This window comes from Vidua macroura, chromosome 16, assembly GCF_024509145.1.
Source record: "Vidua macroura isolate BioBank_ID:100142 chromosome 16, ASM2450914v1, whole genome shotgun sequence".
Taxonomy (NCBI): domain Eukaryota; kingdom Metazoa; phylum Chordata; class Aves; order Passeriformes; family Viduidae; genus Vidua; species Vidua macroura.
The window spans coordinates 13,364,653-13,380,444 of NC_071586.1; the positions used below are offsets into that span (position 1 = coordinate 13,364,653).

The window sequence follows — 15,792 nt, forward strand, 5'->3', positions numbered from 1 at the left end:
AAGGCTGAGCCCCGGCTCCAGGCCGTGCTTGGCACAGCAGTCAGGTGCGCTTTGAGCCAAACTCCGGCTATTTCAGCCAAGGAGAAAAGATGGAAATTTCCACCTGGCCTGTTTTCTTCCCTGTGCTGAATTTGCAGGAGACCCTTTCCCCAGCCCCGCTCCCTCAGAAGGGCTGAGGCGGTGCAGGCGGTTGTGTCTCTCATTTCCTCTGGCGGCAGCAGCAGCAGCAGCAGCGCGTCCCCAGCCCCACACGCCGATTTACACAGCGCAGCATTTATTGACTGCGAGGAGATTGTAATTCACAACCCGGCACGGTGCAGCCACGGCCTGGAGCAGGGATGGTTCCTCTCCTCCTTCCTGCTGCCTCCATCCTCACACACTCCGAGGGGAGAGCCCAAGGATGGTCCCCCAGGCACCTGCTGAGTCCCCACTCTATGCCTTGCTGCTCCTGGAAAAAAGCATCAGATCCCCGTGATGGAGCCTGCAGCCTGGGCCAGCTCACTCAGCCCAGGAGGGGTGGGGACACCCACGAGGTCCTTGCCTGGGTCACCCACCTTGGGGACATGTGTCTTCTCCCTGGACAGATATCCACACTGCCCCATGTTGCTGGTTGCCTTCCTCCTCTGCTTCCATTCCCTGATTTTGAAGGGAAGTAGAGACTCTCTTGGCTGTTTCCTCAAAAAGCTGGGGGATTGCTGTGTTCTGTTAACCAGAGCTGCAATCCATCCATCCATCCATCCATCCATCCATCCATCCCGCCCTTTGTCCACCCATCCATCCTGATTCCATCAGCCCCTCTTAGACAAAACCCTTCACAGGAGAGGAATGACCCTCTCCTTGAAAAGCTCATGCCCCAAATGAAATTACCGGGGCTTTCTTCCTAATTAATCTCTCTTCGCAATTAGCTCCGGACCTCCGAAATGCCTCCAAGGCACCTCTAGCCAGTACCTCTAGGCGGTACCTACAGGCGGTGTCTATGGACAGGGGTACGGGCGTGCATCGGGAAAGCCTCTCCCGCGGCCCCGGGGCCGGCGGGGGGGCTCGGGGGAGGAGCGGGGGGCGGGCGGGAGGCAGACCCGGGGGGAGGCAGACCCGGGGGGAGGCAGACCCGGGGCCGCCCCCGCTCCGCGCCGCCGCCGCACTCGGTGCCGGCCCCCTCCCGGCGGAGGCTCCGGTATGGCGGGGCCGGGGCCCGGCGGCCGCCGGGGCTGAGCGGGGCGGGCCAGCGCCGGTGCCGCAGAGCCGCCGCGGCGGAGCGAGGTAAGAACCGCCGCGACCTGTTGTGCTCGGCCGGGACCGCCGGGGAGCGGGGGGAAAGGAGGGGAAGCCGCCGCTCCGAGCCCCCGCCCGCCCTGGCCCCACTGAGCATCGTCCCGGCTCCCCCGAGCATCCTCCGGGCGCGGCCGCGGCCGCGCTCCGCCCGGCCAGGAGCTTCTCTTTCAGACAGGGGACGTGGGTTGCTGAATTCCCCCCGTTTATGGCAACTTCGCCGCTGGCAAGATGTCGGGAGACCCTTTTGCCAGAGCAAAAATGGCTTTTGTGCCCTAACAGGATGGCTGCGGTGCCCGGGGTCACGCAGAGCCGGGGGGCAGCGGGGCAAGGGCTCCTCTCGGGCGAGACCTCCCACCCCTGCCCGCGATGGAGAAACGCCCCCGCCCCCACGCTGGGGCCACAGGGGCGGCAGGGTATAAATCCGTAGGGGCAGACGGATGTAAATCCAGCGGGAGGAGAAAATCCAATTTACGGCAGCGCAGGGATGCTCGGGGGAGCGAGGCGGAGAGTGCCGGAGGCTGGTCCAGCGCCGCGGCTGTGCAGCGCATCCCGCATCCCGCTCTGCTCCCGGCCCCAGGAAGTTTGGGCCACACACAGTACGTACGAGGCTTTCCCAGCTGGTATGCTCTCCAGCTGGGATTCCTGCTATGGAAAAACCATGCAACAGGCTTCCCGGCATCCCGGGAGATGCTTCCCGCTGGGATTTATTGCCTGGGGTGGCAGCAGGCACAGGAGGGTGTGGGTGAAGGGGATTGCAGGCAGCTCCCCTGGGAGCAGCAGGATGGAGCGGTGTCCCCAAGACAACGTGCCCTGCTGGGCTGTTCTGCTCGCGGTGCTCTGGGATGGGGGGTGTTGGGGTGAACCCCAGCACGGTGCGGGAGGGGGACCCCATCCCAGCCCCCCAGCAGTGCTGTGACCTCAGCACAGCCTCGGAGCGGGGGCAGCGCTGCCCTGTGCACCTGTCCCTGCATGAGAGAAGCATTTTAGGCTCCAGGAACTCACTGACAGGGTCTGTGGGCACCACGTTTGCCCCACACCTCAGGGCCCTCCAGCATCCAACATGTCCTGGCAGCTGGAAAACCTCTCTGCTCCTGCAAACGCCATGTCTGGCAGGGAGCCCAAAGAAATCACTGTCATTGATTTTTCCTCCCTTGCCTGACTCAATCTACTGCCTTGGAGGAGATTTTTTTCACCACCACCACCACCACCCCCCCCGGATACCAGGGACATCTGCAGGAGGTGGGCTGGGGACAAACAAGGAATTCAGAGCAGCCCCCTGGGGTTGAACCACAGGGAGGAAGCCTGTTTTGGATGGCTCTGGTGGGGTCACTGGAGGATGTCAGGTATTTGGAGAGCTCATTTTGGGATGCACTCAGTGCAGCCCCTCAGGTGTGATGCTGGGGTCTCTCTGGCAGGTCCGTGCTGGCTCTGATCCCCCAGAGAAGCAGATCTGAAAAAAGCAGGGTCAAATCCCATCCCCTCTCTAAAAGCTGCAGGAGTTTGCCTGCCCGGGCCGGTGGCTCTGCCCCAGCCTCAGGCACCAGAGATGCTGAAAAGGGCAAAAAGCAGAGCAAATGTGCTGCCTGCACGGAGCGAGGGCTTCCCGAGGCAGCCGGGATCTTCCCTGCAGCCGCCTTCCCTGAGTGGATTTCATCCATTAATTTCTCTAATTGCTTTTGGAAATCACAGTGGCGTTTGCCTTTGGTAGCATCCCAGTGAGGTGCTGTGCCTCGGGGGTGGCTCGTGTGGGTGCCCCACGAGCACTGCTCACCACCCCAAAGCCAAACTTCTGCTCAGAAGGTCGGTGGATCCCATTTGCCTCGGGGAAATCATCTTTCCAGGTGGAAAAAGCCATCAGAACCGCTGTGATACAGCGAGGTGGACAAGGCTCAGGGCCACCCACGTGTCATCATCCCTTGCAGACCGCTGGCATCACCCGGGGGGGACCTGTGCACCCCGGGGTGTCACTGTCACTGCTCTCTCCCCCTCAGGGTGGCCAGGATGGGCTCGGTGGGAGCCGAGCGCTTCAAGGAGCTGAGCCCGGCGGCAACGCCGGAGGGGAATGTGGTGATGAGCTTCAGCTTCGACAGCTACCAGCTGGAGGAGGACGAGCTGCAGCGGGGCAGCCAGGCCAAGGGCGTGCTCACCTTCATGGAGCCAGGTGAGGGCAGGCACGGCCCAAGCTGACCCACAGGCAGGAGCCAGGTTCCCTGCTGCTTTCCCACCCGCTTAGGAGCTTCCTGGGTTTAATAGCCACAAATAGCCTGAAATATCACAATATTGCCCACTACCCTTTTTCATCACTTTTTTTACCCATGTGAGCCACCAGCACATCCTATGACTGCTCTGCAGCCTGGCAAGGCATTGAGGATTGGTGCCCAGGTTCTCCTGTCAGGCTCACCCCCAGGCTGCAGCTTCATCTTTCTCCATGCTGGACTCAGAGACACTCCTGGGATTCACCCCAGCCCTGCTCCACATCCTGAGGCAGCCCTGCCCACCTCCACACCCACCTTTGACCCTTCCTGCACCTTGACTTGTGCTGTCACCTGCACTGCCTGGCTCTCAGCTTGTTTAGCTGCAATTAAAACTCACCAGACCCCCAAAGCCCAGATGTTTTCCTGCCTCCTGGGTCTCCACTGAAATGTCTTTATTTAGGGAAGGAACTTCTCAGAGCTGGGGCTGTTTATTTGTGCATCTACAGGGAGCTGGGCTGTTTCATTGCCTCAAGGCTGGGGTCTGACGTGGGTCCCAGGGGGGCAGCAATGCTGCTGTCATGTCTTTTTGTCTTTCTTTCCTCTTCTGGGGCAGTTTCTGAGGACCCCGAGCCCCAGGATCGATACCATGGGATTTATTTTGCCATGCTGCTGGCTGGGGTGGGATTTCTCCTGCCCTACAACAGCTTTATCACCGATGTGGATTACCTGCACCATAAATACCCAGGTAGGTCTGGAGCAGCTCCAGCACATCCCTGACACCCCAAACCTGGAGAGAGCTCAATCCCACTTCCAAGGGAGCTGAACTCTTGTCCCCCCATCACCTGCTTCTCTTCAGGGACCTCCATTGTCTTTGACATGAGCCTCACCTACATCCTGGTGGCCTTGGTGGCCGTCATCCTCAACAACGCGCTGGTGGAGCTGCTGAGCTTGCACACCCGGATCTCCGTGGGTGAGTGGGGTCCCTGTACCCCCAGGCAGTTCTGTGCCCATGCTCTGCCCCTGCCACCACCTCTGTCTCCTCCCCACAGGCTACCTCTTCGCCCTGGGGCCCCTGCTCTTTGTCAGCATCTGTGACGTGTGGCTGGAGCTGTTCAGCCGCAGACAAGCCTACGCCATCAACCTGGTGGCTGTTGGGGTGGTGGCCTTTGGCTGCACAGGTATGTGGCAGAGCAGCTGGGCTGGGGCATGGCAGGTAGGGGTGGGAAACAGCCCCATCCCTGAGCCGTGGTCTCCTGGGACACCCTCCTGCTCTGATCCCTATAACCCTCAGGTCCCTGCCCCATCCCATCCACCTCTGTCCAGGCATTGTGGGACTGGCCAGGGGCACCAGCACCAAACCGTGTACTGGTCACTGACACGACTGATCTGGGCCACCATGGTGGCATGCCAAGCCCCCACACCTGGTGGCCACTCTGGGTGGGAACAGGCATATTGGACATCCATGGAGGGGAAAAAAGGCCTTCCTGCTTTTGGAGCAAGGAGGCTGCTGGAAGGAGCAGCTCCCAGTTGCCACAGCACATGGGTTCCCTCTGGGATTTCTCCCCCCTTCCCGGAGTTTTGGCTGCACCAATAATCCCTCCTTCTCCCCTCTGTGCATCTCTCCTGAAGTGCAGCAATCCAGCTTCTACGGCTACACGGGGCTGCTGCCCAAGCGCTACACGCAGGGAGTGATGACGGGTGAGAGTAAGTACCCACAGGCACTGACACATGGACTTGCACCTTTTCCTGGGGCCCCAGTGAGCCACACTTGGGTCCCCACTGGCCTCACCACAGCCCAGCTGGGTTGCCAGCAGATCAGGGATACCACAGGGTGCTCCCCAGAAAACCAGGGGCTTTACTGGTTTCTAAGTCCCTGCACTGCCATGCCGGGCTGGGGGTGGGATGTCTGCCAGGAGCTTTATCAGCCCAAAATCACTGCTGGTGACTCCTCTATACCGGGAAGCATCACATCCACACGGTGGGGGGTGATGAGGATCCCTGAGCTGGGATTCAGTGGGGCTTGGCCAACACTGACAGCTGTCCCACACCACCAGGCACCGCCGGCGTCATCATCTCGCTCAGCCGCATCTTCACCAAGCTGCTGCTGTCGGACGAGAAGGAGAACACCGTCATCTTCTTCTTCATCTCCATCGGCATGGAGCTGACGTGCTTCATCCTCCACCTCCTGGTGAAGCGCACCCGCTTCGTGCGCTACTACACCGACTGCTCCCGCAAGGGCCTCCCGGAGAGCCGCGGGGCCGGCGACCCCGGCACCGGCTACCGCGTCCACCACGACGTCACCTCGGAGGACGTCCGATTTGTAAGCCAAGGGTGGGTTTCCCTGCCGGCCCCTGGGGTTCTTTGCCGCTGCACCTCAGCACTGCTGTCCCCTCTCCCCTCATCCAGGAAAACCGGGAGCAGGGGCAGCCGAGCTCCCCCCGGGGCAGCCCCGGCCCCGAAGCTGAGCTGGCTGGGAGTGGCACCTACATGCGCTTCGACGTCCCTCGGCCCAAGATCAAGAAAAGCTGGCCCAGCTTCCGAGGTGAGTGGTGGGCTCGGGGGAAAGGCATGCCCCTGGGGTGGGATAAATGATTGGTGACCCAGTGTTATGGGGGAGGATCATTCCCAAGGCTGGAGAGGGACTTTGGATAAGGGCATGGAATAGCAGGACAAAGGGAAATGGCTTCAAACTGACAAGAGGACAGGATTAGATGGGATATTATCAAGAAATTCTTGCCTGTGAGGGTGGGGAGGCCCTGGCACATGCTGCCCAGAGAAGCTGTGGCTGCCCCATCCCTGGAAGTGTCCAAGGCCAGGTTAGACGGGGTTTGCAGCAACCTGGGATAGGGGAAGGTGTCAGTTGGGGGTTGGAACTGGATGGTCTTTAACAGTCCCTTCCATCCCAAACCTTTCTATGATCCCTTTCCTAATGATGTGCCCATAACCATGGGGCAAACCCATCTTTAGAAGGCACTCCTGGGGGTCAGACAAAGCTCTCAGGCTCTGCAAGGGGGCTGGGCTGCAGTTTTGGCTGAGCTGTGCTGTCCCTGCCAGACATGCTGCTCTACCGCTACGTCGTGTCCCGCCTCATCTGGGCCTACATGCTCTCCATCGCCATGACCTACTTCATCACGCTGTGCCTCTTTCCCGGGCTGGAGTCGGAGATCCACAACTGCACGCTGGGGGAATGGCTCCCCATCCTCATCATGGCCATCTTCAACCTCTCTGACTTTGTCGGCAAGGTAGGAGAAAGGCCAGAGCCAGCACTGTGGGGGTCTGTCCTCCTTTGGTGCCCTCTTTCTAAGCCACTTGGCTCCACCAAGGGTCATCTCCACCCACAGGGGTCTAACCAGTGTGAGGCTGGTGCTCAGCAGCATGGCCAAGGTTGGGTTCCCACAGCAGTTGATCTTTCCACCACCTCATCTCCTTGTTGCCCCATTTTGGGCACAGCAGGACCCTCCCCAACCTCCTCATCCCCCCCAATAGAATCTCTGCCCCTCGCTGCAGATCCTGGCTGCCCTGCCCTACGACTGGAGAGGGACCCACCTCCTCGTCTACTCCTGCCTCCGCGTGGTCTTCATCCCCCTCTTCATCATGTGCGTCTACCCCAATGGGCAGCCCACCTTCGGCCACCCCGCCTGGCCCTGCATCTTCTCCCTCCTCATGGGCATCACCAACGGCTACTTCGGCAGCGTCCCCATGATCCTGGCCGCAGGCAAAGTGAGCCCGGAGCAGCGGGAGTTGGCAGGTAGGACCAAGCCCTCCCGGGAATGCCCCATGGTGTGGCCACAGCACCCTGACACCCCATGTCCCTTCCCACAGGGAACACCATGACCGTGTCCTACATGACGGGCTTGACGCTGGGCTCGGCCGTGGCGTATTTTGCCTACAGCCTCACCAGTACCTCCCACAGCACCTGTTTCTACACCGAAACCTCCAATGGCTCCTTTACCTCGGGGTACTGAGCCCTGGGGCCGGGCAACGGGGACAGGATGGGACCTGCTTCCCACCATGGTCCCCAGCGCCCCACATCCCTCCTCAAGGAGGGAGCCTGGAGCCAGAAAGCCACCCCAGCATGGACAAGGACTGGTATCCTGTTGGCACAGGGCTGTGGCATTCCCAAACGGCCTGTGCTGTCCAGCCAGGCACTGTGCAGGGCCAGTGCTTGGGGTGACATTCCTCCCACCCCAGGGGACAGTTCTTGTTGCTTTTGGGGGTCTCCCCATCAGCAATGTGCATCTCTCCAGTGAAGGTTGGGGATCTTCTGTTTGCACCAAGCCATTGACAGGAGGAAGAAAATACTGCCAAATCCCAAAGGGAATAGGACCAGCACTGGGGAGGAGGGTGATGGAGGGCTGGTGAGGAAGAAGAGGAGTAAGAGAGGAAAGAAACACTCCTTCAGGCCCCCGTGGCTCTGGGAGGGTGGATCTCGACTTCCATTGATGGTGCTGCAGGTTTTCACCAGGAATGGCTTGAAATCACAGTCCCTCCCTAAATATGCGAATCATATGGCTGGGGAAAAAAGTTTTAAAATTGTATCTTGTTTTACCCCCCTCTAACTGCAACAGAGGCAGGGTCTTGCCTCCCCCCACCCCACACTGTGAATCTGCTCCTTTGCAAGGGGTAGAGGGGGGGTCCCAAGGCTACAGCACTGCCAGTGCCACCTGCAGGCCACTGCTGAGCTTCAAGATTTAATGCAGGATGTAAGTGAAGCTGATTAAATAATTAAATGTCTTTGCAACAATGGCTGGTCCTTAGCTGTGCCACTGGCACTTGACTGCTGGTGGTGGGCTGGGCTGGGCTGGCAAACACACACAGGGTGGTGCCTGCTGCCTGTCCTGTTGGGTTTTGGGGTGCCCCTTGTGCTGCTCCCTATCTTCAGTGCCCCCTTTGTCACCTGAGGTGATTGAACACATCACCGGGTTACACCAAACCCCTGCCAGCCTGCAAACTGCCGTGGGCAGCACACGGGAGAGGGAACAGGCCAGGAGGAGCAGAAAACATCAGGAGAAAGTGCCAACACCACGTTTTGGGACCAGCTGTACCTCACTGTGCCAACTGGCAGGTGCCACCTCCCAGGGAATCAAGCCCAAGGAGCCAGCGAGTGCCAGGCCTGGCCCCGACCCGACCCCCGCAGCACGGGAGGGTCTGGCCGTGCCAAGCTCCCGCCTGTAGGAAGTGCAGCTCACACCAAAAAGAGCAAATCCAGCGTTTCATCCTCAGCACATGGTGCCCTGAGCATGGTGGCAGGGGGAGGACTCACACCTCCAGCCCACAGGCCCGGTCCAGCAGACACCTCTACTCCAGTGTCCAGTCCTGTCCATCGGTGCCACCACATCACACGGATGGGTTCTCCCCAAAAAGCCACCAAGCACCTGGGTTGTGTCTTTCTCCAGGGCAGGGGCTGAGCCAAAAAGCCATCATTGCCACCAAGGGGAGAAAAACCCTGTGGTCAGGACAAGCGAGACAAAGAAAGATGCTTCGTTGGGTTGCTTTTTTTCAATTAGATTTTTTTTTTTTTATGAAAAAAGATCACACGGAGTTCTCCAACAAACAGAATGCCAAAAAAATTGTTTTAAACAAAACATAAACAAAACAAAACAAAAAGACAAAAACCTGGCTCTCCTTTCCTCTCGATTGTCTGAAATATCCTTGTGTTCCATAGAAGGCAGTGGGTTTTAAGTGCTTTCTATTTAACATTAGCATAAAATCTCTCTCGCGCGCTCTCTCTCTCGCTCTTTAAAATATGCTCACACAATTTGCTTCTAGAAGTACAGTACACTTTGAGCGTGGGGGGTGTGCCTGTTCCCAGATCATTTACAATCACAATCCAACAGGAAATAAAAAATAATATTCTAAACGTCAGACTGTGTTCTTTTCTGCCGTTGTGGGTTTTTTTCTTTTTTTGTTTTTTATAATTTCATAATTTTTTTCACAGTTTTAAAAAGTTTATATTTATATATATATATTTATATTTATATTTATAATTAAAAAGTTGAATCCATTTAAAGACTTATAATACAGGAGGGCTAAAGAGTCTTTTGGTACATTAAAACTGTACAGGCTAGAACCGTCACTGTCCGCCGTGCCGGGGCGCCGGTGGCCCGGGGTGGAGATGGTACGAGCTCAGCACCATGTGGTTTGTTAAAAGGACGAGGGTTAACTCTGTGGGGCTGTCCCTCACCCCTGAGCCCCGGCCTCCAGTCTCTGGTACGCAGCCAGGGTGGAGAGTTTCCAATCTGTCCTTGGCTTTAGCGTCTCCCCACCGGAGCCTGGGCCGAGCCGGGCCCCACTCCGCGTCCCGGCGATCCGTAGTGCGAGTCGGGAGTTGCAAAGATCAGTGCGTCTCTTGGAGTTTTGTTTTAAGTGCAAGGATGGTGCGTCGTCCTCCTCAGGTTCTCCTCCAGTGTTCCCTCTTGCCAGGTGTAACCCTGGAGCAGCAGTGGTGCCGCGGGTCCGGCGTGTGCCCAAGGGGAGCTCAGCTCCTCCATGGATGGAGGAAGCTGAAGGGTGCAGTCCCTGAGCCCGAGGTGGCAGCGGGGCTCTGGCTGAGGGAGCGCCGCGGGCAGGCACAGCCGGGTGCACACGCTGCCCCCGTTCCCTTCAAATGATGGGCAAGGCTTCCCAGCAGCTCCACGTCTCAGCGCAGGCAAGGCATGGCGGGTAAAGCTGGGTGAGGGATGCCAGAATCCACTGGCCTCTGATCTTCTCTCCTCCAAGCACCAAGCAGCAGCTTTTCCCAGTCGTTTCCTGCTCCTTCACTGCACACTCCAAGATGAGGTCTCAGTTTGCCACGTGTCACCCCCCTTGCCACCTGCTTGCTCCCTCCAGCACCTTCGCAGGGCAGAAGGGGTGCAGAGCTGCAGAGGGTTCAGACTGCTTGTTCAAGGCAGTGGGAAGGAAGTGTCCCAGACTGGATGCTGGCTCCTCTTCCACCTGGCTCCTTCCAGGCCAGAGGATTCTCTTCTGCCATCTCTGTGCTGGGGCCAGCCCTGCCCTGTCGTGCTCCACACGCTGCCGGAGGGGCCTCCAGGGAAAAGGAACGGCAAAAAGGCGCTGAGAGGATCGAGACGAGGCGCTGAGAGAGACTCATCTCCTTTCTCTTTCACCCTGTCCTTCCTATAAAGGGTCATGCGAAACTAAGCAGGAAAGGGAATATAAGGACGGAGAGGAGCGCACGCAGAAGGCAAGAGGGTCCTTCCACGCGCGGGCGGCTTCCGAGTTACTGATGGGGAAAAATGACACAAAAGGGATCCCTCCTGCCGGGGGGTCCCGCTGGTGAAATGATCACGAGACCCATGTGCTTTCCTGGACCAAAAGGAGGAAGGGAGAAGTTGGTCAAGTGTCACCTTACTTAAAGCCACTTCCAGAAGAGCCTCGGGGTTCAAGCACCACCACCACCATCCCCAATGGCATTTTCCTCGAGTCCTGTAACTGCTTCCCCAACCCCTTTCTTCAGCCTTCTCCTTCCTCCTCACATCTCTCGTGCTCTCCTGTCTGTAGTGTGACACAGAAATGAGCATTGAAAGAAACAATCATGTCGTCTGAACAGGCACGTCCTCAGGTTTGTCCCATCCCTTCCCAGGGGGTGGCATGTGTCCCCTGGGCAGTCAGCAGATGACAGGGACCCCGTCAGTGTTGAAGATCATGCCCGTGGTGGGCTCGTAGGTCCCTGCAAGGTAGTAGAGGTCCTCACTGTCTTGGTATTTCTTTGTCTTCAGCATCTGCTCATATTGATCCAGACCAACAACAAGACACTTGTGTGAGATGGTCTGGACATCATTTTCATCCACGTGAGAGGACTGGTAGAGGGCTCTCTGCACAACAGGAAGAGAAGGAAGGAGGTGGGAAAAAAAGGAGCCATTAGATCACACAACATTTACAGCATCATCTTCAAGTAGGAAAAACACTCATCATAATGGGATAGGACTCTGTTCACACTCAAGAACATCTCACTCACCCCAACAGCCAGCCCAGGGGAGGGACACTGGGAATCTGCCGAGGTCCATGGCTGGACAATCCCTCCAGCCCACTGAACCTGAGCCCTGGCTTTCACTTGGCTCCCACTGATGGGAATGCTGCAGCTGCCCAGCATACAGACAGGGAAATATGGAGGCCAGGAGTTTGTCATTCTCATTTCAAGGATGCAAATGCAAAGATGGGTGCTGGATACCAGCTCCCTGTTCTTCTCCACACCCAGCACCTGCAGCTACACCCACCCTCCCAGAAATATCCATCCCAAGTCCTGGGCACTGCAGACTTTGCAGCCAAGGCAGAAAGCAAGAGCCAGAGAAGTTTGGGGGGCATTTCCCAGCAGTATTTATTTGTTACAGGGTACCCATCATTCCCTCCCAGCCTTCCCCCCATCTCACCAACCTCCATAAAGTCCTTCCTCTGGTTGGATGCCTGCAAAGCTGTGGCCAGACTCCTGCCTGATTTTTGATCCCAGCGCTGTGCCCAAGAAGAAAAGAGGAAACAGAAATGAAAACCTGATGAATTTGTTGTTTTTCCATGCCATCACCTCCTGCCCACCACATGTGCTTTTGGAACTTCAACCCCTGCCCACTGCCACTAAGAATAAATCCTGTTGTAAACCAGCTGCACACATGTGCAAAATTAAGTGCTTCTGAGCACCAGGCCCATCCTTCTTACACTTTAAAGACTTGATCTGGCTCTTGACACTTTTTTTGGATGCGCGCAAAAGTCTTTATTTCCTGATACAAAGAAACCCACCCCTCCCTTCTTCAAGAGGCCAACACTGGGCTTGCCCACACCATAGGCAGCCCCAACAAGATGAAAGAATGGGGCCACCCCCTTCAGGGTACCAGTAACAAACTGGGCCTTGGGTGTTTTCTTCATTGTTGGAAACAAAAGGGAGCAAAGAGCTTTGCAGCCCTATCAGCAAAGGAGACCAGCCTACCTTGCCTTCATTGAGTTTCTTGCCAGGGTTGGTTTCTTCTGGGTGATAAAACCATTTGACTCGGACCACCATGTTGTTCCCCCAGGATTCCCACATGCTCTGGATCCGGCCAATGTAGGGCAGGTTGGGGCGGCCAGCGGAGAGGAAAACCGCGCAGTCGCCGATGCGGATGATCTCCTTGCCCCGCACGATGGCCTTGTAGAACAGCTTCCTGGCCTTCCCTTTCATTCCTCGTCTCTGCCAAGAGAGGATCATGCAAGTGGTCAGACAGGGATCACCCATATTTTCCCTACACACCACTGTTTGCCCTGTCCCACGTGCATCCCTTTGCTGTTGGCAGTGCCACAGTATTCCCACAGGAACTGGAGCAGAGGGATACACCACACAGAATGGCTTCCCCAGCACAGTGAAAGCCAACCCCCATCTCCCTGCATAGTGGACACTTGGCACACCATGCCAGCAGTTCCATCACCCCAGGAAAAGGGAAGAAGCACCAGAAGGCAAAACCAGTGCCGAGCACTATGGAGCATTTACCTGTGTGGGTTTGCCAAACCACTTCCACAGCTGCCGTGCCGGGAGGAAAGCAGCGATCTTGGGCCTGTTCTCCACGGAGGGCAGGCGCTGGCGCTTGGCCAGCTCCTTGGTGGTGGGCAGGTGGATGCCCTCGCGCTTCTTGGGCCGGCTCTTGTTGCCGCTCTGCGGCGGTGCCGGCTGCTGCGCCGGCTGCTGCGCCGGCTGCTGCGCCGGCTGCTTCTGGCTCTGCGGGTGGGAGGACGCCCGGGATTTCCCTGCCTGCTTGGTTTGCTTGGGTGGGAGGGTTTGCTGCACCGAGGAACTCGGCTGGGCCTCAGCTACTTCGTCGTCAGAGCTACAGGAGGAATCTTCATCCGTAGTGGAGGAGGAAGAAGAGCTGGAGCTTGATGAAGAAGAGGTTGATGAGGTGGAGGAAGAGGAGGAAGATGAAGATGAAGAGGAGCTGCTGCTAGAAGAGGAAGAAGAGGAGGAGTTGGAGGAAGAGAGAGGGGTGGATGCTCTTGAGCTAGTTGAGCTGCTATCCTGGGCTTCCCCTTGGTTCTTCTCAGCCTCCTCTTCTCCCTCTGACTCTGAGCTGCTGTCGCTGCTGTTGCTCTCAGACTCCTCCACATCTGCTGGACCTGCTGCCTTTTCTTCCTGGTCCTTCGAGGCAGCAAGGCTCTCTGCTGAGGAATCAAACTTTCCTCCAAAGCTGGAAGGGGAAGGGTCTCCCTCAGCCACCTTGGCTCGGGAAGATTTCTGCTTGCCCTCCACACTCACTGCAGCAGAATAGCCCAGCCCCAAGAGACTCTTCCCATCTCTGCGATTGGCCAGGTTCGAGTCCTCCAGCATCCTCATTGCCTCCTTCATCTTTTTTGTCTTTGGAGACATCACACCCTCATGGTCCAGCTTGATCAGGATTTCGTTGTCATGCTTCCTCTGAGCCTTGACCATGGTGCCAAACTCTTGTGTCTCTTCAGTGGGCCGCCCTTTCTTGGCCTTGGCTTTGGACACCGAAGCATCGCTGGAGCCAAAGGCCGCCAGCGTTCCCGGGAGATCGCTGTAGGGCTCCGTGCCGAGGATGCTGCCGAACACAGCAGGCTGGTAAGAGGGTTGTGGGGGGCTGTGCAGCTTCGTGGAGATCTTCATTTTGCTGGCTTTTGACCGCTTTTCCTCTGTGGGAGCAGGAGAGCCTCCAGTCGGCAGCGGTTGTGATTTTCGTGACCCCTTCATGCTTGGCTTGCTCAAGCAGGCCGGCTTCTCTGGGACTGAGGAGGTAACAGGTGAAGAGTCCACCTGATCCTTCTCTTCAGGCAAGGCAGCCTCTTCTGCAGAGGGGAAGAAACACAAAGACATGATGTTATCCCTCCAGATGGGCTTTATTAGCTCAGACACAACCAGACACCAGTGCTGACTGGTCTCTGGCCAAGCATGGCTTGCTCCTGCCTGCTCAGCTACCCCCAAAGGAGCACAGGGGGTGTCCTCACTGCTCACTGAACTGCCTGGCCTGGTGCCAGTACTTGTGAGAAGTGATGGACAATGCCCAGGGGTGCTGCTTCAACTTCAGGAGAACCAAACTACAAATCTCCTGCACCTTTGGCCCTATTGATGGCTGCAGAGATGCTCAGCTGAAAAAGGGACTCTGCTCCACATCCCTGACTGACAGAAGGAGGCTGTCAGAGCACAGGCCAGCTTGCAAGCCAGCCTCCTGTAAACTGTAGCCACAGCAGAGTGAGATGCACGGGTGCTCTGCATTCAGGCAATGCATCCATCCTCATCCAAATCCTGCTCCAAGCAACAGCTCCGACTTGGGGAGAACAGTGGGGAACTGTGCAAAGATTCCCTCAGCTCCAGGCCTGGCAGTGTGGCAACTTACCAGCTTTGGCCTTGACACTTGGCTTTCTCCCTCGCCCTTTGCCCTTTGACACAGGCTCCTCTGACCCCAGTGCAGCTCCCTCTTTTCCTTCTCCAGTGTCTTTGCTGGATTTACGGCTACGGCGCTTGGTGCTGGGCACCAGAAGGGCGGGGGAAGGCTCAGCACCTGGAACAGGTCAAAGAGATGTTCAAATGCAGTCAAATAACACATAAAACAGAGATGTGATATAGTGAAAGTATCCCAACCAAATCTGCAATAGGGACTGGGCCTTATTCCTTATGGGTGATATCCCACCCCAGCACTGTGTTCTGCAATTGATGGTGCAATCTTTGTGACTGAAAGTCTGTGAACTTGTCCCAAAGTTTGAGGAAAGCACCCCAAACTCCACATATATGTCAGAGTGGGAAGCATCTTGCAAAAAACTGAACAGCAAGACTCACACTGGATCTTGTAGTCAGGTGGGAGAAGCCGAATGTGAGACAGTGGGATGCGTCCTGTGTCCCCGTCATCGAACTCTACTGTGATGAGATCACCATCTTCCTCCAGATCCAGGGTTCCTGTGGGATGGGGGAGCAGAAGATGGGATTAGGAACAAACATCAGAGTACAAACCCCTTGTAAAGGAAGTGGGGACATTGGGGAAAGATAGGGGTGCTGCACCTGCTGCAAAGCATCCCACTTCACCTTTCCTAGGCTGTGCAGGGAGGGCACAGAAGGCTCAATCTGCAATGGAAAGTCCCTAAACCAGCCCACTCAGTGTGAAAGTCCCCATCAACAGCACTGCTCCAGAACATAACAGTCATTCCAGTTTGACTTCCCACCTCTCTCCACTATTTCCCTTTACTCTTGCAGAAATTCACTTTTCTCCTTTCACTAAAGTATCTTTTTTTTTAACCTGCATTTTGTAACTACTCTCAGCCATCATAAACTGCTGCTTTTCTCCAAGAGAAATAAGCAGTGTTCTCACCCTCTCTTCTTGCATCAGCATTACTGGTTCATACATCACAAGTGATTATT

General features: G+C 56.8%; 2 protein-coding genes across 3 annotated transcripts in view; one reads left to right on the forward strand and one right to left on the reverse strand.

The window, feature by feature from the left end:
• The first annotated feature begins 1,192 nt into the window (after nucleotides 1-1,192).
• On the forward strand, nucleotides 1,193-8,979 carry SLC29A4 (solute carrier family 29 member 4). 2 transcript variants are annotated; one of them, XM_053991555.1, is made up of 11 exons: nucleotides 1,193-1,260; nucleotides 3,264-3,433; nucleotides 4,081-4,212; nucleotides 4,324-4,437; nucleotides 4,517-4,645; nucleotides 5,097-5,171; nucleotides 5,522-5,787; nucleotides 5,874-6,009; nucleotides 6,522-6,709; nucleotides 6,975-7,215; nucleotides 7,290-8,979. In XM_053991555.1, exons 2-11 carry the CDS (start codon nucleotides 3,274-3,276, stop codon nucleotides 7,430-7,432), a joined length of 1,584 nt encoding a protein of 527 aa, XP_053847530.1. In that variant the 5' UTR covers nucleotides 1,193-1,260; nucleotides 3,264-3,273; the 3' UTR covers nucleotides 7,433-8,979. The 2 variants fall into 2 exon arrangements, with proteins under 2 accessions (XP_053847530.1, XP_053847531.1); XM_053991556.1 differs by lacking the exon at nucleotides 1,193-1,260 and adding an exon at nucleotides 1,838-1,868.
• A 452-nt stretch (nucleotides 8,980-9,431) lies between these two features.
• The window catches only part of TNRC18 (trinucleotide repeat containing 18), a 54,337-nt gene continuing 47,976 nt past the window's right edge, over nucleotides 9,432-15,792 (reverse strand). The window contains 6 exon segments of the mRNA XM_053991554.1: nucleotides 9,432-11,284; nucleotides 11,844-11,918; nucleotides 12,388-12,624; nucleotides 12,922-14,228; nucleotides 14,777-14,941; nucleotides 15,217-15,333. Of these exon segments, the coding sequence (XP_053847529.1) occupies nucleotides 11,078-11,284; nucleotides 11,844-11,918; nucleotides 12,388-12,624; nucleotides 12,922-14,228; nucleotides 14,777-14,941; nucleotides 15,217-15,333 (2,108 nt within the window). The 3' untranslated portion in view covers nucleotides 9,432-11,077.

What these genes read in the sequence shown, in the direction of transcription:
- SLC29A4 (XM_053991555.1), top strand. Translation starts at nt 3,274, where the DNA reads ATGGGCTCGGTGGGAGCCGAGCGCTTCAAGGAGCTGAGCCCGGCGGCA. An exon ending in GCACACCCGGATCTCCGTGG is followed by an intron (nt 4,438 to 4,516) that starts GTGAGTGGGGTC and finishes TCCTCCCCACAG; the next exon opens with GCTACCTCTTCGCCCTGGGG. An exon ending in TCTCTGACTTTGTCGGCAAG is followed by an intron (nt 6,710 to 6,974) that starts GTAGGAGAAAGG and finishes CCCTCGCTGCAG; the next exon opens with ATCCTGGCTGCCCTGCCCTA.